The sequence below is a fragment of the Geotrypetes seraphini genome, chromosome 2, assembly GCF_902459505.1.
Source record: "Geotrypetes seraphini chromosome 2, aGeoSer1.1, whole genome shotgun sequence".
NCBI lineage: Eukaryota > Metazoa > Chordata > Amphibia > Gymnophiona > Dermophiidae > Geotrypetes > Geotrypetes seraphini.
In genome coordinates, this window is record NC_047085.1 from 366938748 (window position 1) to 366965617 (window position 26870).

General features: G+C 41.6%; 1 protein-coding gene across 1 annotated transcript in view; it reads left to right on the forward strand.

Annotated features, from left to right (window-relative positions):
* The first annotated feature begins 449 nt into the window (after positions 1–449).
* The window catches only part of BMPER (BMP binding endothelial regulator), a 437990-nt gene continuing 411569 nt past the window's right edge, over positions 450–26870 (forward strand). Inside the window, exons 1-2 of the mRNA XM_033930598.1 lie at positions 450–949; positions 2457–2542. Coding sequence (XP_033786489.1) covers positions 820–949; positions 2457–2542 — 216 coding nt within the window. The 5' untranslated portion in view covers positions 450–819. The remainder of the gene's footprint in view (positions 950–2456; positions 2543–26870) is intronic.

Consider the following 26870-nt stretch of genomic DNA (forward strand, 5'->3'; position numbering starts at 1 on the left):
AAACCCGCAGAATTACAGTATTCGGGTAAAGTGTCCCTTTTAAGTCTCAGGCAACACTCATCTGCGATGCCTGTTTTGATCCCTGTCTTGAAACCTGAGCTTTTTCTCTACTGCCAACCTGAGCAACCCTTCCCCCCCCCCCCACACACACCTAAAGAAAAAAATAAAATAAAAGCTGAACATTAAGACATGTGAACAGACCTTCTTGACTAAGGCTGTTTTAGAAAGATCCAGAAACCATAAACGTGTGTGTGTGTGGGGGGGGGGGGGGGGACACACGCCAGGGATTGTGGCAGAGTGAGAGAGGTTAGTTTGGATCTGAGAGATCCAGTGAGGGCCAGCAGTGGGAGGTGTGTGTGTGTGTGTGGGGGAGGTGGGAGTATTTGAGAGAGGGAGGGAGACACTCTTCCCCGTACTCGCCCTGTGCTACCAGCAGCCAGTGTGACATGTGCTGAGGTGTAGCCCGGCGTCAGCTCCTTGTCAGAAAGGTCTCTGACCTGCCTTCTGTGATGTGCGCGGGCGATGATCGTATCTGGGAACTCGGGACAGTCTGGCTCCTGACACCATCGCCGACCCCGTCTGCTTCAGACTGTGGGAGATCTGGCCACGCTGGAGTGTTGAAAAGCAGCAGCGACAATTAAAAAAAAAATAATAAAAAGATCTATATTAGACGTTGTAGCAATAAAGCCGAGGCAAGGGATTTCAGGAGCACGTCAGTAGCGTTTTTTGCTCCGTTTCTCCGAGAGCAGCCTGAGGTGATTTTTCAAGCTGTGCTCGCCTCCCCTCCAGGAGCCGGCTGGGATCGGATCCAATGCAAGCATGCTTTCCTCTCGCTCCCTCCTCTCCGGTAGCTGCTGGCTCGACTCCCCCGGGATCGTCACTTTTGCCGGGCTCTACCTTCTTATCAGCACCTGCGTTCGGATGTCACTGGCTTCCTCGTTCCTGACAGGTAAGAGGGAGAGAGACCACCCTCCCGATGCCCCTCTGTGGGGAACCAGCTCCGCCCCGCGCGCGCAAGAGAGAGAGAGAGCACCAAAGTGGGAGCATGTGGCGGCGGGGGTTAGAGCTACGGCCTCAGCAACCTGAGGTTGGGGGTTCGAATCCCTCGCTGCTCCTTGTAACCCTGGGCAAGTCACTTAACCCCTCTCATTATCCCAGGTACACTAGCTCGAGCTTGAGCCTACCGGGACAGATAGGGAAGTATGATAAAAATACCTGAATGTGTAAACCAGGTAGGATATAACTAAATAAAGTCCGTAGCTACGTTCCGGGACCGTTTTGAAATTGGTGGCTCGTGTCAGGTGGCAGATTAATGATCATCTGAGGACAACATTTCAGAACGTTTGCTAACAGTAAAAAAAAAAAGAAGTATTGTGCCCTGGAGAAGAATAAGTACATTGTTTTGAGATGTCAGTGGTTATGCTGCACTCTGCTTTCTGGGAGAAATCCTGAATTTCATCAAAAAGGGGGGTTGTAAAACGTAAAAATTGCAGGTGAACGATGAGGGACATGCCTCTGCAAACACGATGCTGAGTCAACCCCCCCCCCCAAGCAAATGGTTAAGTGATTCCAATGACAAATAATATACAGTGTTAATTTCAGTCAGGGAAACACATGTTAGGGGAGTTTTATTTGCATGTTTTTGAGAAGGGCTTCTAGATGGTCTGAGCCTTTTCAGCAAAGGACAAGTTGGTATAGAGATGCACAAGTTTGCTCCATGCTATTCATATATACCCCTCCCCCAATTTATTTATTTTTCTATACCATTCTCCCAGGGGAGCTCAGAAAGGTTTACATGCATTTATTCAGGTACTCAAGCAGTTTTCCCTGTCTGTCTCAATGGGCTCACAATCTATCTAATGTACCTGGGGCAATGGGGGGATTAAGTGACTTGCCCAGGGTCACAAGGAGCAGTGTGGGTTTGAACCCCCAACCTCAGGGTGCTGAGGCTGTAGTTTTAACCACTGCGCCACACTCTTTCCCGAAAGACTCATTTGAGAGGGGAGCGAAAAGTTTCTGGTCCACAAAGGCTATTTATGTTATGGCTTGTGGGAGAAATCGCTTTGAACTGAAACAATACTTGATTGCGTGTTGTTGGTTTTTTAAAAAGTTAATCCTTTGCACCCCACTCACACGTTTAATTCAACACTAGCACTAAATATTCATCATTAGCATAAGGGTTGGTCCCCTCCCCCCTCAGATCCCTATTGTGTGTGGACGGGACCACATGTTGAAAAGCAATTGCATTATCTGAAAATAGAAGTGTCTGCTGCCATACTGTTTATTGATCCAGCCTCAAGGCTTAAGAGCATTAGGACATTAGCTGTCAGTGAAGCTTGCAGGTGTACGATTTGCTGGCAAAGAATACTTCTTATCTTAAGAATTTACAGCAGGGCACCACTAGCCCCCCCGCAATGAATACTGATATGTTTTATTTGTTTTGGCTCCAAATTCAGGGTCTGTGGCAAAATGCGAAAACGAAGGAGAGATTCTACAGATCCCATTTATCACCGACAGCCCTTGCATAACCTGTGTCTGTCTGGTAAGTTCGAACTTCAAATTCAGGATACAATAATACGCAATGACAAAGAAGAATTTCAATAACAAAAGGAGGCATTCTGTCTGTAAAAGAGTTGGCTTTAATCGGCTGTGGGATCCTCTCCTGATAATGATATGTTAGTACAGTAGAATAATAATGTTTTTAGTCAAGAAACGAGTTGCTTGTAATACTGGCTTCAGACATCACAGTCTTATTGAATTAAGCTACTGGTTCTACCAAATGCTCAAATTGAAACACTATTTATTAAATTTTCTATACAGTTCTCCCTGGGGAACTCAGAATGGTTAACATGAACTTATTCAGGTTCTCAAGCATTTACTCTGTCTGTTGCAGTGGGCTCATAATCTGTCTAATGTACCTGGGGCAATTAAATGACTTGCCCATGGTCACAAGGAGCAGCGTGGGTTTGAACCCACAACCTCAGGATACTGAGGACATAGCTTTAACCACTGTTCCACGTTATGCCCTAGCTTTTGTGTATTTGTAGCAGGAAGGGACAGAAGGGCAAGTTCAGGGGGAAGGATTCCTGGGACTTCATCAATCTCCACCTTCAAGGTCACTAGTTCCTTAGTCTTTTTCTCCAATGTATCCCCCATGGGAAAAAAAAAAAAATCAAACAAACCTTTTCTCCTGCTCCCATTGAAATCTACAACAGCCTCACTCTGCCCATCAATCCCGTATATCACCATTTTCTTGTACAGTTTAGAAAACAGATCAGTATGCTCTCAGGGGCAGGGAAGATGCCTGCCACACTGTGGATTTCTGTTCTGCATCTGTTTTCCCTGAGTAATTTTGCATCAATATGTTCACTTTTTTTGTCTGTATTCTCTCAGTAGTCTATCCAGAATAATGCCAACACGGTGAATGCTAACAGCCAGATATAATTTTCCCATAGTCGAAAACATAGGTGAGAATCTTTAGTGCATCTGAATTTCTGGAGAATCCAGACAGAGGCTTATAGGGAATGATAAAGTTCAAGCAGTACAATAAGTTTTCAAATGTAGAAAGAAGTTTGGAAATCTTCAAGCCTTTTTGCACAGCCTTTGCAAGAGCCTTTCAAATAATTGGGCTCCAAGGTTACCGCTGCTGTTCAGGGCTCTTAACTGCTCTAGCACTCTTGCCTAAGTGAAAGAGAGTTGATATTTAAGTTTGCCAAACATCTCACATTCCAGTATAATAAGAACTCAGATCTCTATAGGTCAGCTAGAGGTGTAGGACAGTGTAATTGAAGGAGGCGTCACCTCCTCCGGTATTATCATACCTTGCAGAGTGCAGCATTTGCAATGATTAGAGGTTAGAAATATTTTGGTCACTGGAGTGTTTCCAACTGTTTGAAGTATCTTTAATATTTAATTGTGTTACCCAATACATGCACAGATTAAGTGCTGAAACAAATTTTAGAGAAGACAATACACTTTTTTAGAGTTAGTCTAATATACTGTATAAAAATACAGTACATCAATATTGGGGAATCAAATTACTTTTGAAAACCAGCACTGGAGAATCCGAAGCTTATCTCTCAGATGGTAAGCATTAAGGTGTAAGCAGGGCTTGGAGATGATGAGCCGAGACAGTCTTGAAATTCATACTGTTACGGTTTGCAGCACAGCAGTATTGACTAGGCTCAGGGCACCATTGATCCCGATACGCCATTAAATACTTAAACTCATCGAGCCTCATAAGCTCATTTACCCATCGAATGCTGACTTCGAGCAATATTTTCTTAATATATCTTCATACTGTAGTGTAGGTCTTGGTAATGCCTCCTGTCCTGGGAGTACCAGACCTGCAGACGTCGGCATAACCCAAAGTTCCTGCCCTGCAAGAGTTTCCTTTCATTTGAGATCAGAGGACACCACCCCTGGCTGCTCGGTTGAGAGCTAAAGCTTTTTTGGCAGCGTTTTCAGATCGGAATCCTCGCTGAATCAGCCGTAGGCAGTAGTCAGAGTGGGCTTCTGGCTGCCCACATGCACTTTTTTGCCCAGTGCTGCCACCCAAATGTTAAGACCAAAAAGCTTGGCATAGAAAAGTTTCTAGCAATTTTTAGGGAGACTTCCACATTCTCTAGACCACCTGCTGTAAACAAATAACAGAGAAAGCATAAACATAGACTAATGCTTTGTGGCTGTTAGTGCTGAATGAAATTAAAGCTTGAGGATCGGAAAATCCCACAAGGCATACTGTGCGGAAGTGGTGTGAACTGCTTCAGAGGCACTGTGCAGTGATGCCCTTATAATGCAGGACTCACTTCTCCCTGTTTGAATCCCGATATTTTCCCCCTCTCAGGGACAGAGACATTAGTGTGTGCATATCTGGATGCGTTTTTCCTTTTTTTGTTTGAAAGTTAAAATATTACACCTTCTCCCCCCACCCCCTTTAAGCTTCTATATGCCTATCAAGTGTCATTGCTCCCTTAGAGAAGTTTTATTTTGGGAAAAGGGGTGGGCTGGGGGGTGTAAACAAGTTCTAAGCCTTTTCAAAGCTGCATAACACCAATAAGCTAATGATAGTCATTTAAGTTTGCAACCTGGGGTGGTTAGGCACTGAGGAGGAACCTAAACCCCCATTTTTTAAATTTATCCACTGCATTCACTGTGTGACCTTGAGTAAGACCACTTAACTCCCCATGTTCAAATTTAGACTAGAACCTTAAATTATAGGAGGATTTTGTATTAAAAAAGCACTTTGCATACTAATGGACATCACACAAATAATATATATTATTAGATAAGTTCTTGCTCATTTAACTGGCAGCAGTTCTTAGGAGGAGACTGAAGACTTCAGTCATTTATTTCATGGTGCTGTGCCAAAGATCTATTGTGGGTTCATTCTTCCAAGGCACTGGAACCAGTGGTAAACCTCACAGTGCTGTAACAGAATTATATCTTATACTGTAAGATAATTTTGCTGTTCTCTTTTGCTGCTAGCCTCTTTTCTGTATAAAAAAATAACGTATTTGTTTAAAAAACATTTCTAAGTAGCTTACAGTGCAGCAAATGAAATAATTATAAAAACAATCCAGTCAATATTCAGCTAGAAGTGATCAACATGGCTTTTTTTTTTTTTTTAAATCCTGATGGTTGCTGGCTAAATTAGGGCCTGATAATCAATACTGAATCTTTTCTGGGCACCGGCACTGAATATTGGTGTCTGACTAGACTTCTTCAGGCCACTCAAATTTATGCAGTTCCCAGCTGATATTCAGTCAGGACTCACATGAGGGTATCTGAACAGGTCCTAACTCCCTCTCATGATTCCAACCCATTCTCTCCCTCTCTCCAGTATCTGCCTCTCTCCCTCTGAACTCCCTGAACCTGAACAGACCCTCCTGATCACTCTTCTCTCTTTCCCTCTCCCATCCCTCAGAACCTGAACAGCCTCCCCCCAGGATCCCTCCTCCCTCCCTCCTACCCCCTGAAACATGAACAGACACCCCCAAGGATCCCCTCCCTCCCTCCCCTGGAATATCAGTGACTCCCCCCAGTTGTGATATCTGATGGTTTAATCCTGATATCTGCAAGACTCCAGCTCATTCTATGCTAGACCTCTAGGGATCCTCAAGCAGGTAGAACTGGACTGTAGATATTATGAAGGGTGGGATGGGGATCCTGGGGAGTAGTCTGTTCATATTCCATTGGGATGGAAGGGAAGAAGATCCTTTGGGGAGATCTGTTCATAGTATGCTTGAAGAATGGTCTAGAAATTAGCAACTAAGATTTATTGCTAAAAATGCAGGGTTATGCATTTGAGGCTGTGGATACCAAACCCCTAATGCCGTGATGTCACTGGCCCACAAGCTGATCTATGAGATGATTTGAACACTCTCCAAATCCTCCATCTTCTGAAGCTGCTGCCCAGTCTCAGCAGGCTGTAGCTTCATAGGCCAGCATCAATGTCATCATCAGAGGAGGGAGGCCCATTCTCCCTTCTGGCTCTGCTGCTTGATACTGCTTCTGGTCCTTCCTCCTTGTGGCAGCTGACCTATGAAGTCACATCCTATCAGGACCACGCAGTAGCATCAGAGGTAGGAGGGAACTGGCCTGGGAGACAGGGTAACTGAATAAAGAGTGGGTCTGCCTCCAGGGCACCATAAGCTCTTGAGCTGGCCCTGCCTGTTTGTGTTTCAGGGGATGGGTGTGAGAGAGGGGGAATTTGTTCATGTTCATATTCCAGAGAGGTGGGAGTTATTAGAAGGAGGAGTCTGTTCTTGATCTGGGAGAGTGATTGGAAGGGGGGCTAGTGATGTTCCAGGGGTGGAAGGGAGGGGGGGATTGGAACACCTCAGGTCAGTATTCAGTGCCAGCACCCATGTTGCACAGTCATTGTTATGACTGCTTTTTGTGCGGTTCTATAGGCCTGTTTAGCTATGCAGTCACTAGCGCTAAATATTGCCTGCACCCATAACTGCTGGCTCCTCTCTGACTCCACCCTGTAATGTCCTTGCGCAGTCTGATACTAAAATGCCCCATTAATTGCTGCTGAATCTCGGCAGACGGCCCTCAGAGGGTGATTTAAGCATGTAGAGCCTCTCCTCCCCAATTAAATCATTTTGAATATTGACCCTAATAATAATAATAATAAAAGATTACATTAAAATGAAAAGGCAGTGTAGGATAGATTAATTTTGCTGATGAAGAGTTACATAGGAAAAGTAACTCTGAGAGCTAGTGAAAGCTTTCTGCACAGTTTTTGTTTTACAAGGGCTGAAATGTGTCTAATCAATTAAAGAAATAGGACCCCCTTTTATCAAGCTGCGTTAGGGTTTAAAAAAAAAAAAAAAATCGCCGACCGCTGCAGTAAAAGCTCCAATGCTCATAGGAATTCTATAACAGCGGCCGGCAATTAACAAAAAACAACCCCCCAAAACCTAAGGTGGCTTGATAAAAGGGGGGCCTAGGTTTTAAAGCCATGCAGTGGCCCAATCTGAAAATCAGGAGCAAGTATGAAGACATACAGGTAAAAAGAAACCGCAGCCGCTGCAGAGGAGGGCCAGTGTGGACTGCTGTTCATTGCAACTTGCTATGTGGCTGCTGATAATCTAATAAGTAGCTAGCTTTTAGTATCCCTGCCTTTATTTCAGGGCTCCTTTTATGAAGTTGCGTTAGGGCTTTAACGCGTGGAATAGCGCGCGCTTAAATGCCCCGCGCGCTAGCCGCTACCGCCTCCTCTTGAGCAGGTGGTAGTTTTTCGGCTAGTGCGCGCCAATCCAGGGCCTGCGCTAAAAACGCTAGCGCACCTTCGTAAAAGGAGCCCTTAACGATTAAACACAAAGACATGTGTAGCTATGAATGGAAGCCAGGGGCACGGCCCATCCCAGCCTAACAATATGGATTGTACGCTGCATCCACTTAGCATTGCTTAAATGCTTGAGCTGAGTTTCATTGGAGGCCTGATGAGAGCCTTTGAGCGATGATCACAGTGACAGCGGCAGTGGTGAGGAGAAATGTGTAATTTCAGCCTCATTTATCATCATCTGCGGAGACCCCAAGCATCTCGCCTGGAGCAAAGGGGAGGGGGAGGGGGGGGGGAACCTGAGAATAGTCAGTTCATTGCCTAGCGATGTGTTTTTAGCTTTCAAGAAGCAGGGGAGAGCCTTTCAGCCTATGAGTTCAAAGGGATAGGAGAGAAGTGTCTCTCTCTTTCCCTTAATTACAGCAAACTGGATGAGTGCATCCTACATTTCGAGCAGACACCTAATGACGGTCTGCTTAACAGGAACTCATTTTTCATTTAGTAGACCTGCAGCTAAATAGCTCTCCTCTTATCGTGTGGGCCAGGTCGATTAGCTGGTGATGTGTTGATCTTAGAGCAAGTAGCAGGGACTGTCCATTAGATGATTTTTTTTGTTTTTGTTGTTGTTTCTGTTCTCACTCATTAGGAATGAAGGAAGTTGTTTCTGCAATTTGGAAGCAGCGAAGCTCTGTTTGTTATGTAAACCTCTTCTCTCTCAGGGGATCTTGAAGATAGACCCAAATGGACAGTCGCCCTATTTGTTGATGTGATGTGTGACAGTGGTTTTTAGATCCTGACTCCAGAGAGCACCAAACATGATTAGTTTTCAGAGGATTTAGGATAATATGCAGATTTGATCTGGTTCCTAAGTAAAATGGGGTGGTAGCTATGTTAGCCCACTTTTAAAACAAAAAAAAACATAAATGAAAGGGAACCTACAACATGAAGGAAAGGGAGAGATGCTGAACCTGGTTGGTGGAGGGAGAAATGGAGGGAAATAGAGATACTGGACTGGGGAGTTTTGTTTTATTTCTATAATCGTCTGGTTCTTAGGTTAAAATGTTATCTGTTGGCATAGTCTGTGTGGTTTTCATTTTGTTTTCTTTTGAATATGAAAAGGTTTCTCACCTAGTGTGGGCCCTTGCTCCTACAAATCCAAGCTGTATGCCTAAGTTATTCACCTGCCTTGCCAACATAGGTCTAGTTTGCCTGCTTTGTTTGGGAGAAGGAGGGGAAAGGGCAAGGTAGAGGGAAAGGAGCTCAGATTTGGGGGAGGGAGAAGGAGGAACTTTTCCCCTTCCCTCAGATTTGGCATCTGTTAGTTTTCTTCTCATGTTTCAAGTTTTATTAAAAATTTGATAAAACGTTTATATAAAAAATTTCTAAGCGATTAACAATAAAAAATAGACATATTGTAACATACAGATGACAAATATTGACCACAGACAGACTTTCGAGGGAGGATGAAGGGTAGAAATACAGTTTTCAAGAAAAAGAACATAGGTGGGAAAAAACGTTAGGGAAGGGATTGAATGCCGCCAATATAGGCAGAGCTTACTAAAACTTGGCAATTGTTAATGAATAAATGTTCTGTCCAGCCTAGTATGATCCTAGTTAATAAATATAGTAGTCTGAACTCTTGTGAAATTTACTTGTTCAAATCATCTCATGCTCCAAAAAGACGCCTCAGCCCCACCACTCCACCGCTGTAATAGTTTATACTGCGGGAAGCATATTGTGGTGCCTCATCATTGGCTGCCTATTTGTAATCTTATTTGTTCTTTTTATCTTTTTTCAATGTTTTATAGAATAAATAGTTTAAATAAATAACTTCATCGCTTCAATGCTGTAGTATATACTTAAAGTAATAAATACTTATCTTAGAGATAAGTTTTATTCTATAAAACATTGAAAAAAGATAAAAAGAACAAATAAGATTACAAATAGACAGCCAATGATGAGGCACCACAATATGCTTCCCGCAGTATAAACTATTACAGCGGTGGAGTGGTGGGGCTGAGGCGTCTTTTTGGAGCATGAGATGATTTGAACAAGTAAATTTCACAAGAGTTCAGACTACTATATTTATTAGCCAATATAGGCAACACATGGCTCCAGAAAAAAGAGGATGGATTGAAAGCAGGTTTCCATTGAAAGCAATGGAAATGAAACCCGGATGTCTCAATCCATCCTCCTTTTTCTGGAGCCATATGGTGACCCTACCAATAGAGAATGATATAGGGACTGTTTACCGCAGTAAACTGCGGGTCACCGCAGTAAAACCGCAGGAATGGAGACATATGCAACTGGTTTACCACAGGAATGGGGACAAGACCTTTTACCGCCCCGTGGAAGCGGTGAAAAGTCTTACTCCTGTGGTAAAAAAAATTGCGCCCGTGTCAGACTCGGCATCTTCTCCCCAGCTCCTCTTGTGCCTATTTTACCTTCAGGAGCCAGCCATGCCACGATGAAGCCAGAAGGAACCTAAAACCAAAACCTGAGAAAAATGTGGTTTGAAGAATAAAATTACCAGACAACAAAAAGAAAAAAAAAAAAAAGTATTTTATATTTTGTGATTAGAATATTTCAGATTTGAAATATATATCCTGCTAGAGCTGGTATTAGACATAACTGGGGACCACCAAGTCCAGACTGTGCTTCTTTAGCTTCCAGCTCTCTCTCTCACCAGGGGGCAGTTGCCCTAGTTGCACTCCCCTAACATTATTCTTGCCATATGTGACTAAAATATTCTGTTAGCTTGATTTTTCTATGTAGCATTCTGTGGTAATTTGGTTTGTTCAGTTTTCACAATAGTGAAGGGGATATTTGTGAAAGGGAGGGGAGATGGGTTTTGTTGAACCTTGCTCTGTTTTATTGTGTTTATAAAATGACAATTGTCAGAGGAGAAGCTTCTGCCCACACACACACGACTGCAGGGTGGCACAGGCAAGCCTCGCCGGCATCAGTTTCTTTTCTAAAGCACCGTGAAGGTAAGGGGGAGGGAGGGAGATAGATTTGGCCAGAAGGAGGGAAGGGGCCATGCGTGATCGGTGACCGTGTGCCTTCCCTCCCTTAAGTTTCTTTATGCCTCGAAGGTAAGGGGGGGGGAGGGAAGGAGATTCTCGAGCCGCTGAAGGGCGGTGAGGTGGCAAGAGGGAAGTGTGGATGCTGCGGAGACATGCGGTGAAGGGGACGGGGACGGGGCGGTGAAGGGGACAGCGGGTTCGTGGATGGGGCGGTGAAGGGGACTGCGGGGACGGGGCTGTAAAGGGGATGGTGGTCCGGTGACGGGGCAGCGACGGGGACAGATTTTCCCCCATGTCATTCTCTACCTACCAACATTCACCCTTTCTTCTGAATACATACATTTCTATGGCTTGCATCCCATCCATCCTGCAGACCTGCTGCCACTAGCTTCAGCTTTGCCTCCTGTTTACGTAGTTGTAGCTGCCACGGCATGATAAGTAACATTTTCAAACCTTTATATTTCATAGTATATTCCTACCATCTTCCTTTGTTTATTATAATTATTGGGTTTAGAATTTCATTTTCTATCATTTTTCTATTAATTCATTTTCTTTTTACATATGTCCTCTTCCCAATGATTTTTACATTTTTTTTCTGTTTACTTATTTAATTCTCTGATTTCCTCTACTTTTTTCTGTCATGCCATCTTCTTTCTTTTGTTCATGTTATAGATTCCCTTTTGCTTGAGTTTTTCTTTATTCTACCGAAACTCTTCCATTCTCCTCTCACCCTCCTGATCTCTCACACATAACCCTTGTTCCCAGCCTTCCCTCTGAAGCAACTTTCTGTTCATGGGAGCAGGGTCATATCAGAGGAAAGTCTCTAGGCTGGCACAAGCAACGGGTGTGAGCCACTGCTGGCAGCCAGCAAAGAAGAGAAGGATTTAAAGGGTACTGAGGAGGAATGCAGTTGAGCCCCCCTCCCTCTCCCCTATCATGGGTAAGGGGAAGGGAGAGAGAGATACTGGGTGGGAGGTGGGGTTTTCATGCCCATACTCTTTGGATTCAGGCCCACCCAAAATTGAGTGTCTGGCTATGCCTCCCAAATGTCTGATCCATATCTGAGCTGCCTTTTTTTTTTTCTGTCTCTGCATTACTGAAAAGGAGCTCTAGCGCAAAGAGATGTTTGAGAAGGAAATATGCTAGGCCTTGAGGGTTGATGAGAGGACAAGGGGATGAGAGCAACAGTTGTGGAGGGTTGGAGGTCTTTAAATTTTAGATGGACATTTGGCAGAAAGGTGGGCATTGTTACCTCTTGGCTCCCAAGCTACACTCATGTCTGCCAACCCCTCTAACTTTACCTTTTCCTTACCCTATCAGGTCAGCCAGCAGAATTTAAAAATATAGCACTGGTGGGGCAGAAGTGACAGGGGGGGGGGGGAGAGGGGGGTTGCTTTGTGTGTATGTATATGTATTGGTGGTTGGAGGCTCCTCGAAAGCCCAGTGATAGACTGGGGCAGGAAATTTGATTGTCACAATTTACCTAGATGAGGCCTTGGACCAGGCATCATTTTCTTCTACTTTTTGTTTGTTTCAAGTACACAAAATACTGTATGTGGAAAATTATAGGCTGCCGTGTTATTAACAGTAACAACAGCATCAGCATCAACTGTAGGAACACCCAAGCCATCTCCAGCTTGGCCTCTGTGTTTCATTTTCCCCTGCCATGAGCTATCTGCGGTGGAAGCTAGATTGCATGCCAATTCAGTTTTAAAGCTTGCATCTCTTTCTTGTGCACACCTGGCTTCCAACTGGGCTTTGTTTTCTTTGCCAACTGCATTTCTTTGAGAAAAGTTGCTATGCCTTGCTGCATTCTGTATCCCTGTTCTCTCATCTGTAGCTTGTGGACTTGAGTGCCTCTGCCACAAGCCTGGCTGAGAAGTAGAGTCCAGGGCCCCCCAACAAGGTGTGAAGGTGAGTGATCTGTGGGCCACAGCTCAATGAACAACTGTTGCAGGGCAGGGCCTCATGAAAGTTAATGAGCAAGTCATTGTCTGGGGGTGACATTACACAACTGAAAATTCCCTGGAATTCAAGGGCCAACTCAGTTGTGCCAAATCTTTTGACCTCCTAAATGCCTGATTCACATCCAGTCTGCTGATTCATTCTTGTAATGCTCTGCCCTCACATCTCGCTTCTGGATTCTAAATCCCTCATCATTCTCATCCATTCGCTGGTCATTTCTACTCTAGATTACTGTAATTCTTTATATCAAGGCGTAAAAATTATTTTTTCAGGCCAAAAGATTCGATCACGTTACCCCACTCTTAAAAAAGGCACACTGGTTACCTATTTCCCATCAAATTATGTTTAGTTTCAAGTTTTATTAAAATTTTGATGTTTCGCAATATCATTAATTCAAAGCGATTTACAATTAAAAACAGGATCTTAATTAACTACAACCAACACAAACGGACCTGACGTACCAATACATAAGGGAAGTAGGGAGAACTACAATAAGTATAGTAAAGAATACATATAAGAAAAATACAAATGGAGGGTAGGAAAGTTTAAAAGTAATTTTAAAAGTATAGTAAAAAATTAAGAACTTTTTTTTTCCAAATTCTCAGAGCCTAAGAAAGAGGATTAATGAGTTTAAGCATCAAATGGGATCAGTAAGGATTCCGATAATTAGGTCTCAAAAGCATCCTTGTACAACCAGCATTTTAACAGTCCTTTAAATTTACTCAATGATTTTTCTTCTTTAATAAATGATGGTAGGGAATTCCATATTCTGGGTGCTGTGACTGCAAAAATCGTATCTTGTCTTGTATTTATTATACTAAGTGATGGAATTACTAGAAGGTTTTTGTCTTCAGATCTTAAACTTCTAGTAGGAATATATGGAATAATGTACCTTTCTAAAAATAATGGAACTTTGGTTGTTAATATATTGAATGTTAATATTGCTATTTTGTAGGAGATTCTATGAACAATTGGAAGCCAATGAGCTTCTTTAAGAAGAGGTGTTATGTGATCAAATTTTTTCCAATTCATTATAATCTTAATTGAGGTGTTTTGAATTAATTGAAGTCGACGGATTTCTTTAAGAACTACTCCTTTATAGAGCGAGTTGCAATAGTCTAACTTTGAAATGATCAACGAATGTACAAGAATGTTCAGTGATGATGGGTCCAAAAAAGGGGTGATTGATCTAATCATTCTTAACCTCTGAAAATAACCTCTTACTACTGCGCTAATTTGATTATGATATGTCAATTTTTGATCCAGAATAATCTCTAGAACTCTAATCATAGTGAATTCCTGCAGTTGGATGTTATTTATGTTTATTGAGATGGTAAGATTTAGTCCTTCTTTCCAAGGGAAGTGTATTATTTTTGTTTTATCTGTATTCATTACTAGTTTATTTTCATCAAGCCAGTCAGAAATTGTGCTTAATTTCTTATTAATGTTTTGGAATTCCTCGATAGAATATGAATCTAGTGGAAGCAGGAGTTGCAGATCATCCGCGTAAGCGAACGCTGTAAACCCAATAGATTGACAGAGAGTCAGCAGAGGTGCTAGAAAGATATTGAATAGTAGTGGAGATAATATCGATCCTTGTGGGATGCCACAGTTGGTAGATATCAGATCTGAAGTGGCATTGTTAAAGATAACTTTTGATGATCTTTCCGAAAAATAAAATTGAAACCCTTGTAACACAATTTCACTAATTCCTATAGATTTCAGTCTTTCGATAAGAAGATGGTGATCGATGGTGTCAAATGTGGAGGAAATATCTATGGATATGAGAAGAAAAGATCGGTGGTGATCTAAAAAATATAGGATAGCTGTAGTCATACCAATCATCGAATGTTCTGTTGAGTAGTATTTCCGGAATCCTGTTTGGTTAGGGTGTAATACTCCTGTTTTATCTATAAATTCAGATATCTGATTGAATACTACCTTTTCAGTTAATTTAGGTAGGAATGGAATTTTAGCTATCAGTCGTAAATTCATAATGTTGTTATGATTTACCTTTGGGTTTTTAAGAATTGGGTGGATTTTTTGCCTGTTTCCAGGATTTAGGAAGAAGTCCTGTTTCTAAGTTGCTGGTAACAATTTTATGAATATATGGCCCTAACTTATTGTACAGACATTTTAAGACATATGGTGGGATAATGTCTGATTTATTACTTTTTAACTTTATGGATTGAAATAGCCGTTGTATGTCGCTGATAGATGGTATATTGAATCGGGCACATTTTGAAAAAGGTAGTATACTTTCTCTAACCTTTAAGGCTTTCCTGTCATTTACCTGCTTTCATAGATAGACTTCTAATTCCACATACAACATCAAGACCACTATAGGCGAGTGGAGGAGTGGCCTAGTGGTTAGAGCTGCTACCTCTACACCCTGAGGCTGTGAGTTCAATCCTAGTGCCACTCCTCGTGAACCTGCTGAGACAGATAGGGAAAGCGCTTAGAGTACCTGAATTATCATTCAATGCAGTGGCATAGTGAGAGTGAGAAGCGCCAGGGCAGTGATGCCCCTCCCCTGTTCTGTTCTCTGCCCCACATTCCTTCCCAACCCCCAACCCCCCCCCATCGTGTGCAACCGCCCCTTCCCTTTCCCCTTCCCTTTTTAATTGGCCTGGTGTGAGACACATCATGAATTTGCTGCTCGTGTCAGTGTTGGTTCTCCCTCTGATGTCTTTTCCTAGGCACGGGACCTGGACGTGACATCAGAGATAGAGCTGACACCGATGCGGGCTATAAATAAATAAACTAAAAATAAACCATATCCTATGTGTGAGTTTCCAGCTGAGGCAGCCTGATGACAGGCTACATCTTGCCTGTGTGAAATAGCATCAGGACCATGGTTGGGGAGAGAGGGAGAGAGGAGCAATGCTGGACCTGTGGGGAGGGGTGGAAAGGGAGATTGAGCAGGGTTTAGGGAGAGAAGGGGAGAGAATGGGAGAGACACTGGACTAAAGGATGGAGGAGAAGATGGAAGACCACACAGGGGTGGGATGGGGTGGGGGGAGAGGTGATAGAAGCAATACAGGATGAGGATGTGTGTGCTGATACAATCTGGCTCAGGGTGCCACTGTCCTTTGAGCTGGCCCTGCTCAGGGTTTTCTAATACTGAGGTTTTAATATAAGTTCTGAGGAGGAGAACAAATTAGTTCATTCTTTACTGGTCAGCACTAGGGAGGATTTCATGCCTGCTTCTCTTTATTGCATATAGCATTCAACACACATAACGTAGGTTTTTTTTTTGTTTTGTTTTTTTTGGGGGGGGGTTTATTTGAAGAGGATAGGTCTCATAAAACGCCAGAGATGAGGAGCTGGGCTGGGAGGTGTGCTGGAACAATGGGTTAAAATGCCAGATAGTATTTATATTTATATTAATTCTTGATATACCACCTTTCTACTGCACGACTTATATTCCATGAGAGGCGCCACACTCTCTTACCCCTCCTCAAGTACTTCACTGGCTCCCCATCCACTTCCGAAAACTCCTCTTACTGACCTACAACTGCACTCTCTCTGCAGCCCCTCAATATCTCCCCACACTTCTCTCCCCCTATGCTCCCACTCATGGACTCCGTTCCTCAGGCAAGTCCCTCCTATCTGTACCTTTCTCCTCTACTGCCTATTCTACACTCCGTCGCTTCTGTCTTGCTGTGCCATATGCTCGGAACAAACTGCCTCAGTTTGGACGTCAGATGCCGTCTCTAGCAGTATTCAAATCCAAGCTACAAGCCCATATTTTTTGACGCTGTTTTCAACAACTAACTCCCACACAGCATAAAATTACCTACGTCCATCCTATCATTCTTTGCCAGAAACTCCCCAAGCCCCCTCTATATGTCCTGTCTGTCCAAATTAGATTGTAAGCTCCTCCGAGCAGGGACCTTCTGTTGCATGTTAAATGTACAGTGCTATGTACAGCGCTATGTACAGTGCTATGTTCAGCGCTATAGAAATGATAAATAGTAGTAGTAGAAAGGCACACTCATTCATTGAATAGTGTATATCAGCCAAAAAAACTGTGGGAGTCTGTTAGGGTCAGAAGCAAACAGAGGGTTGCGAGCAAGTGAGTACAAGCATCAACTCCTTTGGGTACGGTTGAGGATGGAGGAGATCAGTTGCAGGAATGGATGGGGATGGAATGGAACTTAGCATTTTCAAGTTGATATGGGTCAGATTCCAGTGGGGTTGAGTGAGGATGGTTGACATATCTGTCCCTGTACACGACAACCCAGGGGAGGTATGAGAAAAATCTTTTTGTTTTCTTTGGGCTGCTTTTTTTATTATTATTGATCTTTACAGATTAAAAGCTAGACTTGAAAGCCTAATTGTAGTTAATGAAATTGTCCTGATTCTACCAGACCCGCCCAAAGATATAAACTATCTATCCTTCCCCTCCCTACACGGTATTCGCTATGCAGGCAAACTGGGAAAATCCCTTCTCTTCAGAATCACAGGTCTTTGGAACGACCTTACTACTCCGCTGCGGAACCTGGGCTCCCTCCAATTATTCCGCAAGCAACTGAAAACCTGGCTTTTCACTAAAATGTAATTTTATCCCCCCTTACTCTTCTATATATAAGTTCATGTAAACCTTTTTTTTTTCCCTTCTCTTCCTATATTTTAAGTTCTTGTAAACCGTGCCGAGCTCCACATCCGTGGAGATGATGCGGTATATAAACTTAAGGTTTAGTTTAGTCCCTCAGTGAAGCTTTTGGTTATTAAATAATAGAAAGGCTAACTAAAGTGTAAGTGTTTGGCCTAGTGGTTAGAGCTATTACTTCAGCACCTTAAGATTCTGAGTACCTGCTCCTTGTGACTCTGGGCAAATCATTTAAACCCCCCCCCCCCCCACACACACACACACACACACTTTTACAAAACCATAGTGTGGTTTTTAGCGCCCGTAACAGCAGTAACAGCTCCAATGCTCATAGGAATTCTATGAGTGTCTGAACTGTTACCGCTGCGGCTGACGCTATAAAACGTGCTACGGTTTTGCAAAGGGGGGGGGCAGGGTTAACCCTTTCATTGCCCCAGGTACTTCAGATAGGGAAAATACTTGAGTACCTGATTACTATTCAGTGCACTGTAAACTGCTTTGGGTGAATCTCTTCAAGTAAAAGGCAGCCATTAAAGAAAAGCAAAGTCAGCAACAGCTTCTGAAGAGAAAGATGTAGATCCAGTAGCTTTATGTGCTGTTAATGTGCTACGAGTATTAAACAGAACTGCAGCCAAATGATTTATGTGTTATTTAATAAACTATGTCTGGTCACTGCCTAAAACAAATCATCTGGAGAACATTATGACCCTTTCAAACCACCCTTCCTCCTTAAATTTCAATGCTTCAGTGTGAGGTGTTTTTGGTTGGTGGTTTTTTTTTTTTTTTTTTGCATCAGATATGTTAAAAACACATCTCCCAGACTGACCAGTCCATTATCAATCAGAGATATCAAGCAGAAACTCTGAGCAAACACGCTTGCAAATGAGGCAAACGTTTCACTAAGATCATACAAAAACAATAGGATGTTTTTTCGTTTTCAGTATCCCACACATTCCAGAGAGATAGACCACCAGTTGGATTTTAACACCAAACCTCCCAGTCCTGGGCCGATCAAGAATGCGCATTTCTTATTTGGATTGAAAAATGAAAGTTGTGGCTCCAGCATGAAGCGTCACACCATTTAAAGCAAAAGAAAAATAAATCCCTAATAAAGCGCTGACCTCCAGTTTCCTGAGATCAAACCAGGGACAGGGTTGGGAGTTTATATTTGGGAGGAGTGGGGATATCAGGCCCCAAGGTAATTCGGGTGAGAGTGTGGAATGGAAAACAATCCACATGTTTGTTGGACATGCAGGGGATGTCTCCCATGACCTTGCTTACTGTTTTATGTGTCCTGTCCAGCTTTTTTTTTTTTTTTTTTCAACTTCTTCAGCAAACTTTGTATTCTCCCTTCTGTCTTCTTCTTTCTCCTTGGCTCAGCCCCCCCAGCCTATTTCCTCTTATCGCATCTATTTTCACATTTCTTTATTTTCAGCCTCCTTTTTCAGTCCCTCTCCCATTCTTTGTTTCAAAGTTAGTGGGCCTCAGTTTTCAGTGTTAATAGCCACCACAATGTTATATGTATATTCAAAAGAAAGAGCTGATAAGGGAGGCAGGCTGAGAAAAGAGAAGATAGACGATCATGGTTGGAAGATGGAAGCACTATGGGATAAAGAGAGGGGTGGAAGTGGCAGGAGGGGCAAGACTGGGAAGAGAAAGTCAAAACCAAGCAGATATGACAGATCTGAGCCATAAAAGCAAAAACCAAAACAAACTGCATACTGTGTACAGGATGCAGGCAATGTTTATTATACCCAAAAAGAATGCAGCGAATATACAACCTTATTACCAACCTACGGACCCGACACGGTCCGTGTTTCGGACAACACACCTTCCTCAGGGGTCCTAATAGATATAAATATATCAATCCTGAAATTATGCATGTAATGCTAAACATTTTGCATAATGAACAGTGATAATATGACATGTAAATAGTGCAGTGGTGCCATGGTGTTAAAAGTTAATGTATTAATGATATTAGTGTCATGACACGGAATAAAATGAAGCAAAAAGGAATAAGACAGTGACGTGAGCCATAAATCATAAGCACAATATAATTTTAATTTGTCAGCTGCTCCCCACAGCTGAGAAAGCTCAAGTATCACTGAGTAAGAGATATTGCTAATTGGCTAATATGGCTGGTTGGGTGGCCGCTGGTACTGCTAAAAGGTATCAAACAATTGCCCGTATTGAACTTTCTACAGACAGAAACTTTGCGAAGGATTTTGATATTGAAGTTTCTGTCTGTAGATAGATCAATACGGGCAATTGATACCTTTTAGCAGTCCATTTTATACCTTATGTACCATGGACCCCTGAGGAAGGCGTGTTGTCCGAAACACGGACCGTGTCGGGTCCTTGGGTTGGTAATAAGGTCGTATATTTACTGCATTTTAGTATTGGTATAATAAACATTGCCTGCATTTTGTACGTAGCCTACAGTTTTTGTTTGGTTTTTCCTCGTATTTTGACACACTGCAGTCTTTGTTGGATTCTCTTTTTGTAGTTTCTGAAATACCAATTTAAGTACATAAGAACATAAGAATATAAGAATAGCCATGCTGGGTCAGACCAATGGTCCATCTAGCCTAGTATCCTGATCAAGCCAGGTCACAAGTACCTGGCAGAAATCCAAATATCAGCAATCCATGCCACTAGTCCTAGGGCAAGCATTGATTACCCCATGTCTGTCTCAATAACAGACTATGGACTTTTCCTCCAGGAACTTGTCCAAACCTTTTTTAAACCCATCTACGTTAACTGCTCTTACCACATCCTCTGGCAATACGTTCCAGAGCTTAACCATTCTCTAAGTGAAAAAATATTTCCTTCTATTATTATTAAGAGTATTTCCCTGTAAATTCATTGAGTGTCCCTTGGTCTTTTTAATTTATGATGGAGTAAAAATGGATTCATTTGTACCCTTTATACGCCACTCAGTATTTTGTAGACTTCAATCATATCTCCCCTCAGCTGTCTCTTTTCCAAACTGAAGAGCCTTAACTTCTTTAGTTCTTCCTCATGCAAGAGGAGTTCCGTCCCTTTACCATCTTGGTCACTCTTCTTTGAACCTTTGCTAATTCCACTATATTTATTTGAGATAAAGTGACCAGAATTGAACACAATCCTCAAGGTGATGTCTCACCAAGGAGTGATACAGAGGCATTATAATATTCTTAGTCTTATTTACCACCCCTTTTCTAATAATTCATATTGTTCTGTTTGCTTTTTTGGCTGCCACTGTACATTGGATGAAAGGTTTCAGCTTATTGTCTATGATGACACCTAGATCTTTTTCTTGGGTGCTGACCCCTAAGGTGGACCCTAGCATCTAATAACTATGATTTGTTCCTAAAGTAGCTAGATAACTGGTCCATTCATCTTTCTCCTTAACGGTTCTTTTGCCCTATTACCACTTTCTTTCCTTCACCTCTTTCAAATTCAATCAATTTGTACCTCTTTTAGTCTTTTGTAAACCGCATAGAACTTCACGGTATTGCGGTATATAAACTGTTATTATTATTATTATTTGGAAACACTTAACCATGTATGTTGCCAAGTTGTCTCCGTTAATGTTTTAGATGTTGATGCTTATAAAATGGCTGCTTCCATTATATCTGTGTGCACTCCTGAATGTACAGTATATTAGAAGATTGTGTTGGAAAATTCTTTTCTAAAATGCTACCGGGTTTTGACCTGACCTGATCCAGACATCTCAGTTCCAGCTTTTATATTCTATGCATAATACGCCTTCAAGTTTATTAGGATTTTATATACCACCTATCAAGGTTATCTAAGCGGTTTTACAATCAGGTACTCAAGCATTTTCCCTATCTGTCCCGGTGGGCTCACAATTTATCTAACGCACCTGGGGCTATGGAGGACTGAGTGACTTGCCCAGGGTCACAAGGAGTAGCGCGGGGTTTGAACCCACAACCCCAGGGTGCTGAGGCTGTAGCTTCAACCACCGCGCCACACACTCCTCCGCACTCACATATCTATTCAACTTAGACATGAAAATGCAAAGCTAAAAAGATGTGCTTTTTACAAAACAAATTTGAAAAACCTAGCTCATCACAAAGAGTCACTGGAAAAGCATTTCAAAGTTGTTCCCCAGTCACAGAGGACGTACAACTGTGTCGAAAACATTTATACCACATAACAACTCTTATTGACTAGAAAAATTGTAGTTATTTTGTTTAAATACAGTACCAGTTAATTTATTTATTTAAAAAATGTATATCCCGCAAATCCAACAATGCTAAGCGGGTTCCAAAATTACTTACATTATCAAAAAAACAAGACAAAATCATAGAAAATACAAAATCTATATGACAAAAGCTAAAAAAAAACCCCACACAGAAACAACAAATTTAAAACATCATAAAAACTGAATAAAAAAAAAAATCCAAAACAGATATTGCAATTAAAACAGGTAGTCAATAAAACCCACCTCAATCAAATTTATAACCTCATAAATCGATGTGCAAATAAGAGTGTTTTCACACCTTTCCTGAACTGAGTCAAAGTAGGAGCCTGCCTTAACTCCAGAGGAAGAGCATTCCAGCAAATCGGACCCTGTATGGAAAACATAATTTTACGAGTTACAGATGGCTTCGCAAAGGTCAAAGATGGCACTTTTAAACTCGCCCCGTCCATGGAACATAATATGCCTGATGGCTGATAGACTTGTAGACCAGAGCGCAACACTTTCGGGCAGTTATTCTGCAACAGCCTAAAGATTGTACATAGGACCTTAAATTTGATTCTAAGGTTGATCGGTAACCAATGTAAAGCATGAAAAATCGGTGGGATATGATCGAATTTAGAGGCCCATACAACCAAACGTGCAGCAGCGTTCTGTGCCATTTGCATGGCCTGCAACAAAAATATTTGGGCAATCTCAGATAGAGAGTGTTGCAGTAATTAAATAATGGAGTGATCATCGATACGATGACTGTTTTGAAATTGTCCTGTGATAAAAAGAATCTCTCAATCTTTGCACCAAGCGCAAATTAAAGAAGACACAACTTGTGGCTTAAATGATAATGAGGAGTCCATTAACATCCCCAAGTACCTATATTGCTGTGAAACCGGGACAGCAGTATCACCAAACATAACTTTTAGATGGCGAGCTGACAGATTTTTCTCACAACTAAGGAAAAAGACTTCAGTTTTTCTACATTCAATTTTAACTGATTTAATCAATTTTGGTTTGCAGTATTTTCTGCTTTAATTCTAGGTTCCTTGTCTTAGTGTTGCCTTATGGTCATCAGTGGCTTGCACAGTCTTTCACTAGTTCTCAACCCATTCTTCAGTGACCACCCAGGTAATCTGGTTTCCAGGATTTCCACAATGAATAAGCACAAGATTTGCTTGCTCTGGCTCCATGGTTAACAAATAGATCTCATCCATGTTCTTTGTGGATATCTTTAGAACCAGTGATGTGGCCAGGAAGTACAGATCAATGTGGGTGGCAGGAGTGGTGTGGCAGTGAAAATGGAAAGAAGCAAAACTGTCCTCAGGGTACTACTATGACTGCGGTCTTTTTAAGAAACTGCTTTTAGAAACTTTAAATTTAGCCCTCCAGGAATGTGTAGGTCAATAATATTCTTTAGTGTTTTAAAGCTGTATGGAAATGCAGTGGGGTGAGGAGCACATGCTGTGAGTAGGGTTACACAAATGCTCTCAAAAACAAAGATGGTCAAGTTTAGCAGGGTGAGAGATTTTTGTTTAATTCTTTTCTCACTGACAAAAGAAAAAAAATGCCTTAATACCGAATAGTACACTGCACTGCTTTTCAGGGACAGCATTTTGAAGGTCACTGCACCGCTACTCTTAATCTACCAATTATAACCTTGTAACCATGTAAGAAACAGACATTTAAATCTAACAAAAACTTATTCAGATTCCGATAGAGAAACAGCTCACAATCCCATTCAATCACAGTGGAAAATGGTGTACTGTTTGCCCATCAGGCTCATCATCCATCCTTTATAACCCCAAGCCATCTCATGTCCTTTTTTTCTAAGGGCACCTTTTACAAAGGTGTGATAGCGTTTTTAGCGCACGCACCGGATTAGCGCACGCTATAGCGCGCGCTACCTAAAAAACTACTGCCTGCTCAAGAGGAGGCGGTAGTGGCTAGCGCGCATAGCATTTTAGCGTGCGCTAAAACTGCTAACACGCCTTTGTAAAAGGAGCTCTAAGTTATCTACCTATGTTGCACAAGGGACAAATGTTTTAAAATAATCCTAAGTAGCCTGTTTTCCTCCAGAGGTATCCCATGGATTTTTCCAGTCTTGCATAAAACTGGTATAATTCTTCTCTACAAAATGAATACTGTATACTTGAATATACTGTATACTGAGATTTTGGGGCCCCAAAAAGGGGGTCTCAGTTTAAATTCAAGTCCCCCCCTGTTGACCTGCATGCTGCTGTTTCTCCTCTTCCCCAATGACCATTGGTGCAATGCTGTCCTCCTCCCGCTCTCCCTCTGAGTTTCGGCTTGCTGCTGTCCTTTTTCCCTTCTACCCCAAATCAGCAGTGCTGTTGTCAGACATGTGGACCCCCCTCTCCCCCGAATGGCAATGTTCTTACCCATGTTGAACAAGCTACCAGTGATCTTCCGTGGCTTCCGTCGGCTCTGAGAATCTTCGAGAATCTCGGAGCTGGCAAGTGCCAGCAGGCCTTGAGCATAGGTAGATCCTCAAGGCCCTGCACAGAAGACTGCTGTTAGCTTTTTCAGCATGGGCAACTGCAATGCTAGTTGGGTAGGGAAGAGGGTGTCTGGGTGTTACTAAACATATATATAAAAGAAGGGGATTTCCCCAAGGGAGTTGAGTTCAAAGGATATTTTCATATTGTATAGGAAGTAGAGGGGGTCTAAAGCTAGGGAAAGGGGAATAGAGGAAGGGGACAGTGAGATCCAATTTTGCAATACAGTAGATTAATTGATTGTTTACTGCATTGTACAATATGGTTCTTGTCTGTATTGTAATAAAAGATGGGAGGAGAGGGGGGTAATGGGGGCTGACTTGTTTATATGAAATACTTTGAAGATGGGCTGTTGTATTGCTATTCTGCCTCTTTTATTATCTCTATAACAAGAGGGTTGATGGTGAGCTAATTGTGAAGCTGTGTAAGCCACTGAGGTCTTTTTCTCCTAAAGTAAATATGTTATCTTGATTTGTTATGAGATGACAGAAACTTGTCAAATTTTCTTAGTAAATAGTTTAAGTTGCCCATTTAAACTAAACTAAAACTTAAATTTATAGGCCGAGACATCACCAATAGGAGCTCGACTCGGTTAATAGTAACGAAAAGAAAGATAGATTAAATTAAAACAAATATAACTAATTTCCAATGTGTTTAGCAAACAGAAATGTCTTTAAAGCTTTTCGAAATGAAGGAAAAGGATTTGAGTTTCTTAATGGATTTGGCAAATTATTCCAGAGCTCAGTCAATCTGAAAGAAAATAAAGTGACTGAATTTTCTGAGAGATTTGGATTTTACCCTTAAAAGAAGGAAAGAAAGTTTCAGCTTTTGAGAGTTTCTTGCGAGGTATGATCTACATACATCACAATCTAAAGGAACAAGGGTAGTAAAGATACTAAATAGGATCTTAAATGCAATACAGATACGCTTAAATTGAATTCTTTCTTTTTTTTTTTTTTTTGTAAATCTTTATTGATTTTCGAACTTTGATATGCAATACAAATGATATATCAGAAAAACTGCACAAAAACACACTATTAACTATATAATTATTACATTGACAATCATTTCCTACCCTCCTTAACTTATTATTTAAACAATAATACATATAAAATAATTTCAATATTATAATGAAATAAGTTAACTTTTCAAAATACATTTCCCACCCCCCAACTTAAATTGAATTCTAAGATGAACAGGAAGAACTGGGCTTGTATACATTTTTCAGTATCCAGAATTTTTCATGTTATACATTAAAATTCTAATGTTCAGACTTGCCAAAGGTTGCTGTCGATGTTTTAAGAAACATATCTACATTCTTTATTTTTGACCTAACAGTTTATATCTGCTCCTTTACACTTTTGCATTACCTGTTTAATTGGAACTGGCAGCTACTGGGCTAAGTCACCTAGGCCCAGAGTCTGGTATTCTGGAACTTCAGGAAGGCCGTGAAAACCCTCCTCTTTACAAACCCAGCGCCTTAACCTTTTCCTATCATAATAAATTTTACGTTACGCTGGTTCCAATCATAATTATTTTAGCAAAGTTTTGTATTATTCACCGTTATCATTTATGGCTATTGTAAACATAATGTAAATAAGTCATAAGTCTGTAAATTTAAATATTTTGTGTTCCTGGCTCTTTATTAGTCCATACAGACTGCTTATCCATGATGGCAACGACATTTTTGGAATGTCCCGTCATCCGGGACACATCATAGGAAAAGGTTAAAGCCATTCACCCAGAAATGCCACTCAGGCAACGTTCCTACGCCACCTAATCTCACCAGATGATACTTAGTGCATATGTTTTATTGTCATGTCTATATTGTAAATTATTGTCATGTCTATATTGTAATTTATATAAATTATGTCATCTTTGTCCTGTCTCGATTATTATGGATGTACGTTCTTGGCTCCTTTGGGAGGATGGGCTAAAAAATTGAATAAATAAATAAAATTCTCTAAACGGCTCTGCTGTTGGCAGCCGCCGATTGCGTGCCAATCATGCGACGGCACCCTTTAGAGAATCACACCTCCGGCAAAGATAGGCGCCAGAAATGTAGGCCAAGGATTTCCAGGCCTAGATTTCTGGCGCCTATCTTTGATGAGAATCACGCTTCCGTAGGCGCTTTACAGTGTCTAACACCACTTCCAGCGTTAGCCACACCTACGATTCAAGCGCCATTTATTTAGATGCCGGTAGGCGCCTTGAAAATTAGTTTAAAATGTTGTTTAAATGGTATTTTTCACTTAGCTGGGCGCCTAAAACACTGGTGCCGTTTAGAGAATTTGGGCCCTAGAGCCTTCATTCCCAACAACCCAAATAATTTCCTCTAGTTTTATTCTCTTACATTAACTTAGTCCAGTTATTAAAGAAACAGTCCTTGGCTAGGTGCCACATGCCACAGATCTCTCTATGAGCTAGTATGTATTCTCAGGAACCCTCAGGAACCAAACCCCATGTCTTCTGCCACCAGTCTGACTCAGTATCCCCGTTTTTGCTGCTGATAGTCAAAGACATCTGTATACATAGATTTCTAGATCTAAAAGCAAGGATGAGATTGACAATATGCCTTGCAGATATTAACAATGATGCTAATGACCGAACAGTTTATAAATGTGTTAAAACTTATGGCAAAGATGTCTAATCTTTATAGACTGGCTCACAATGATGAGCCAACTTTTTGTTCCCCTTTTTAGGGAGAAAAGTTACTTTGGTTTATATTCAGGTCAATTATATTTGAGTCAGGGGC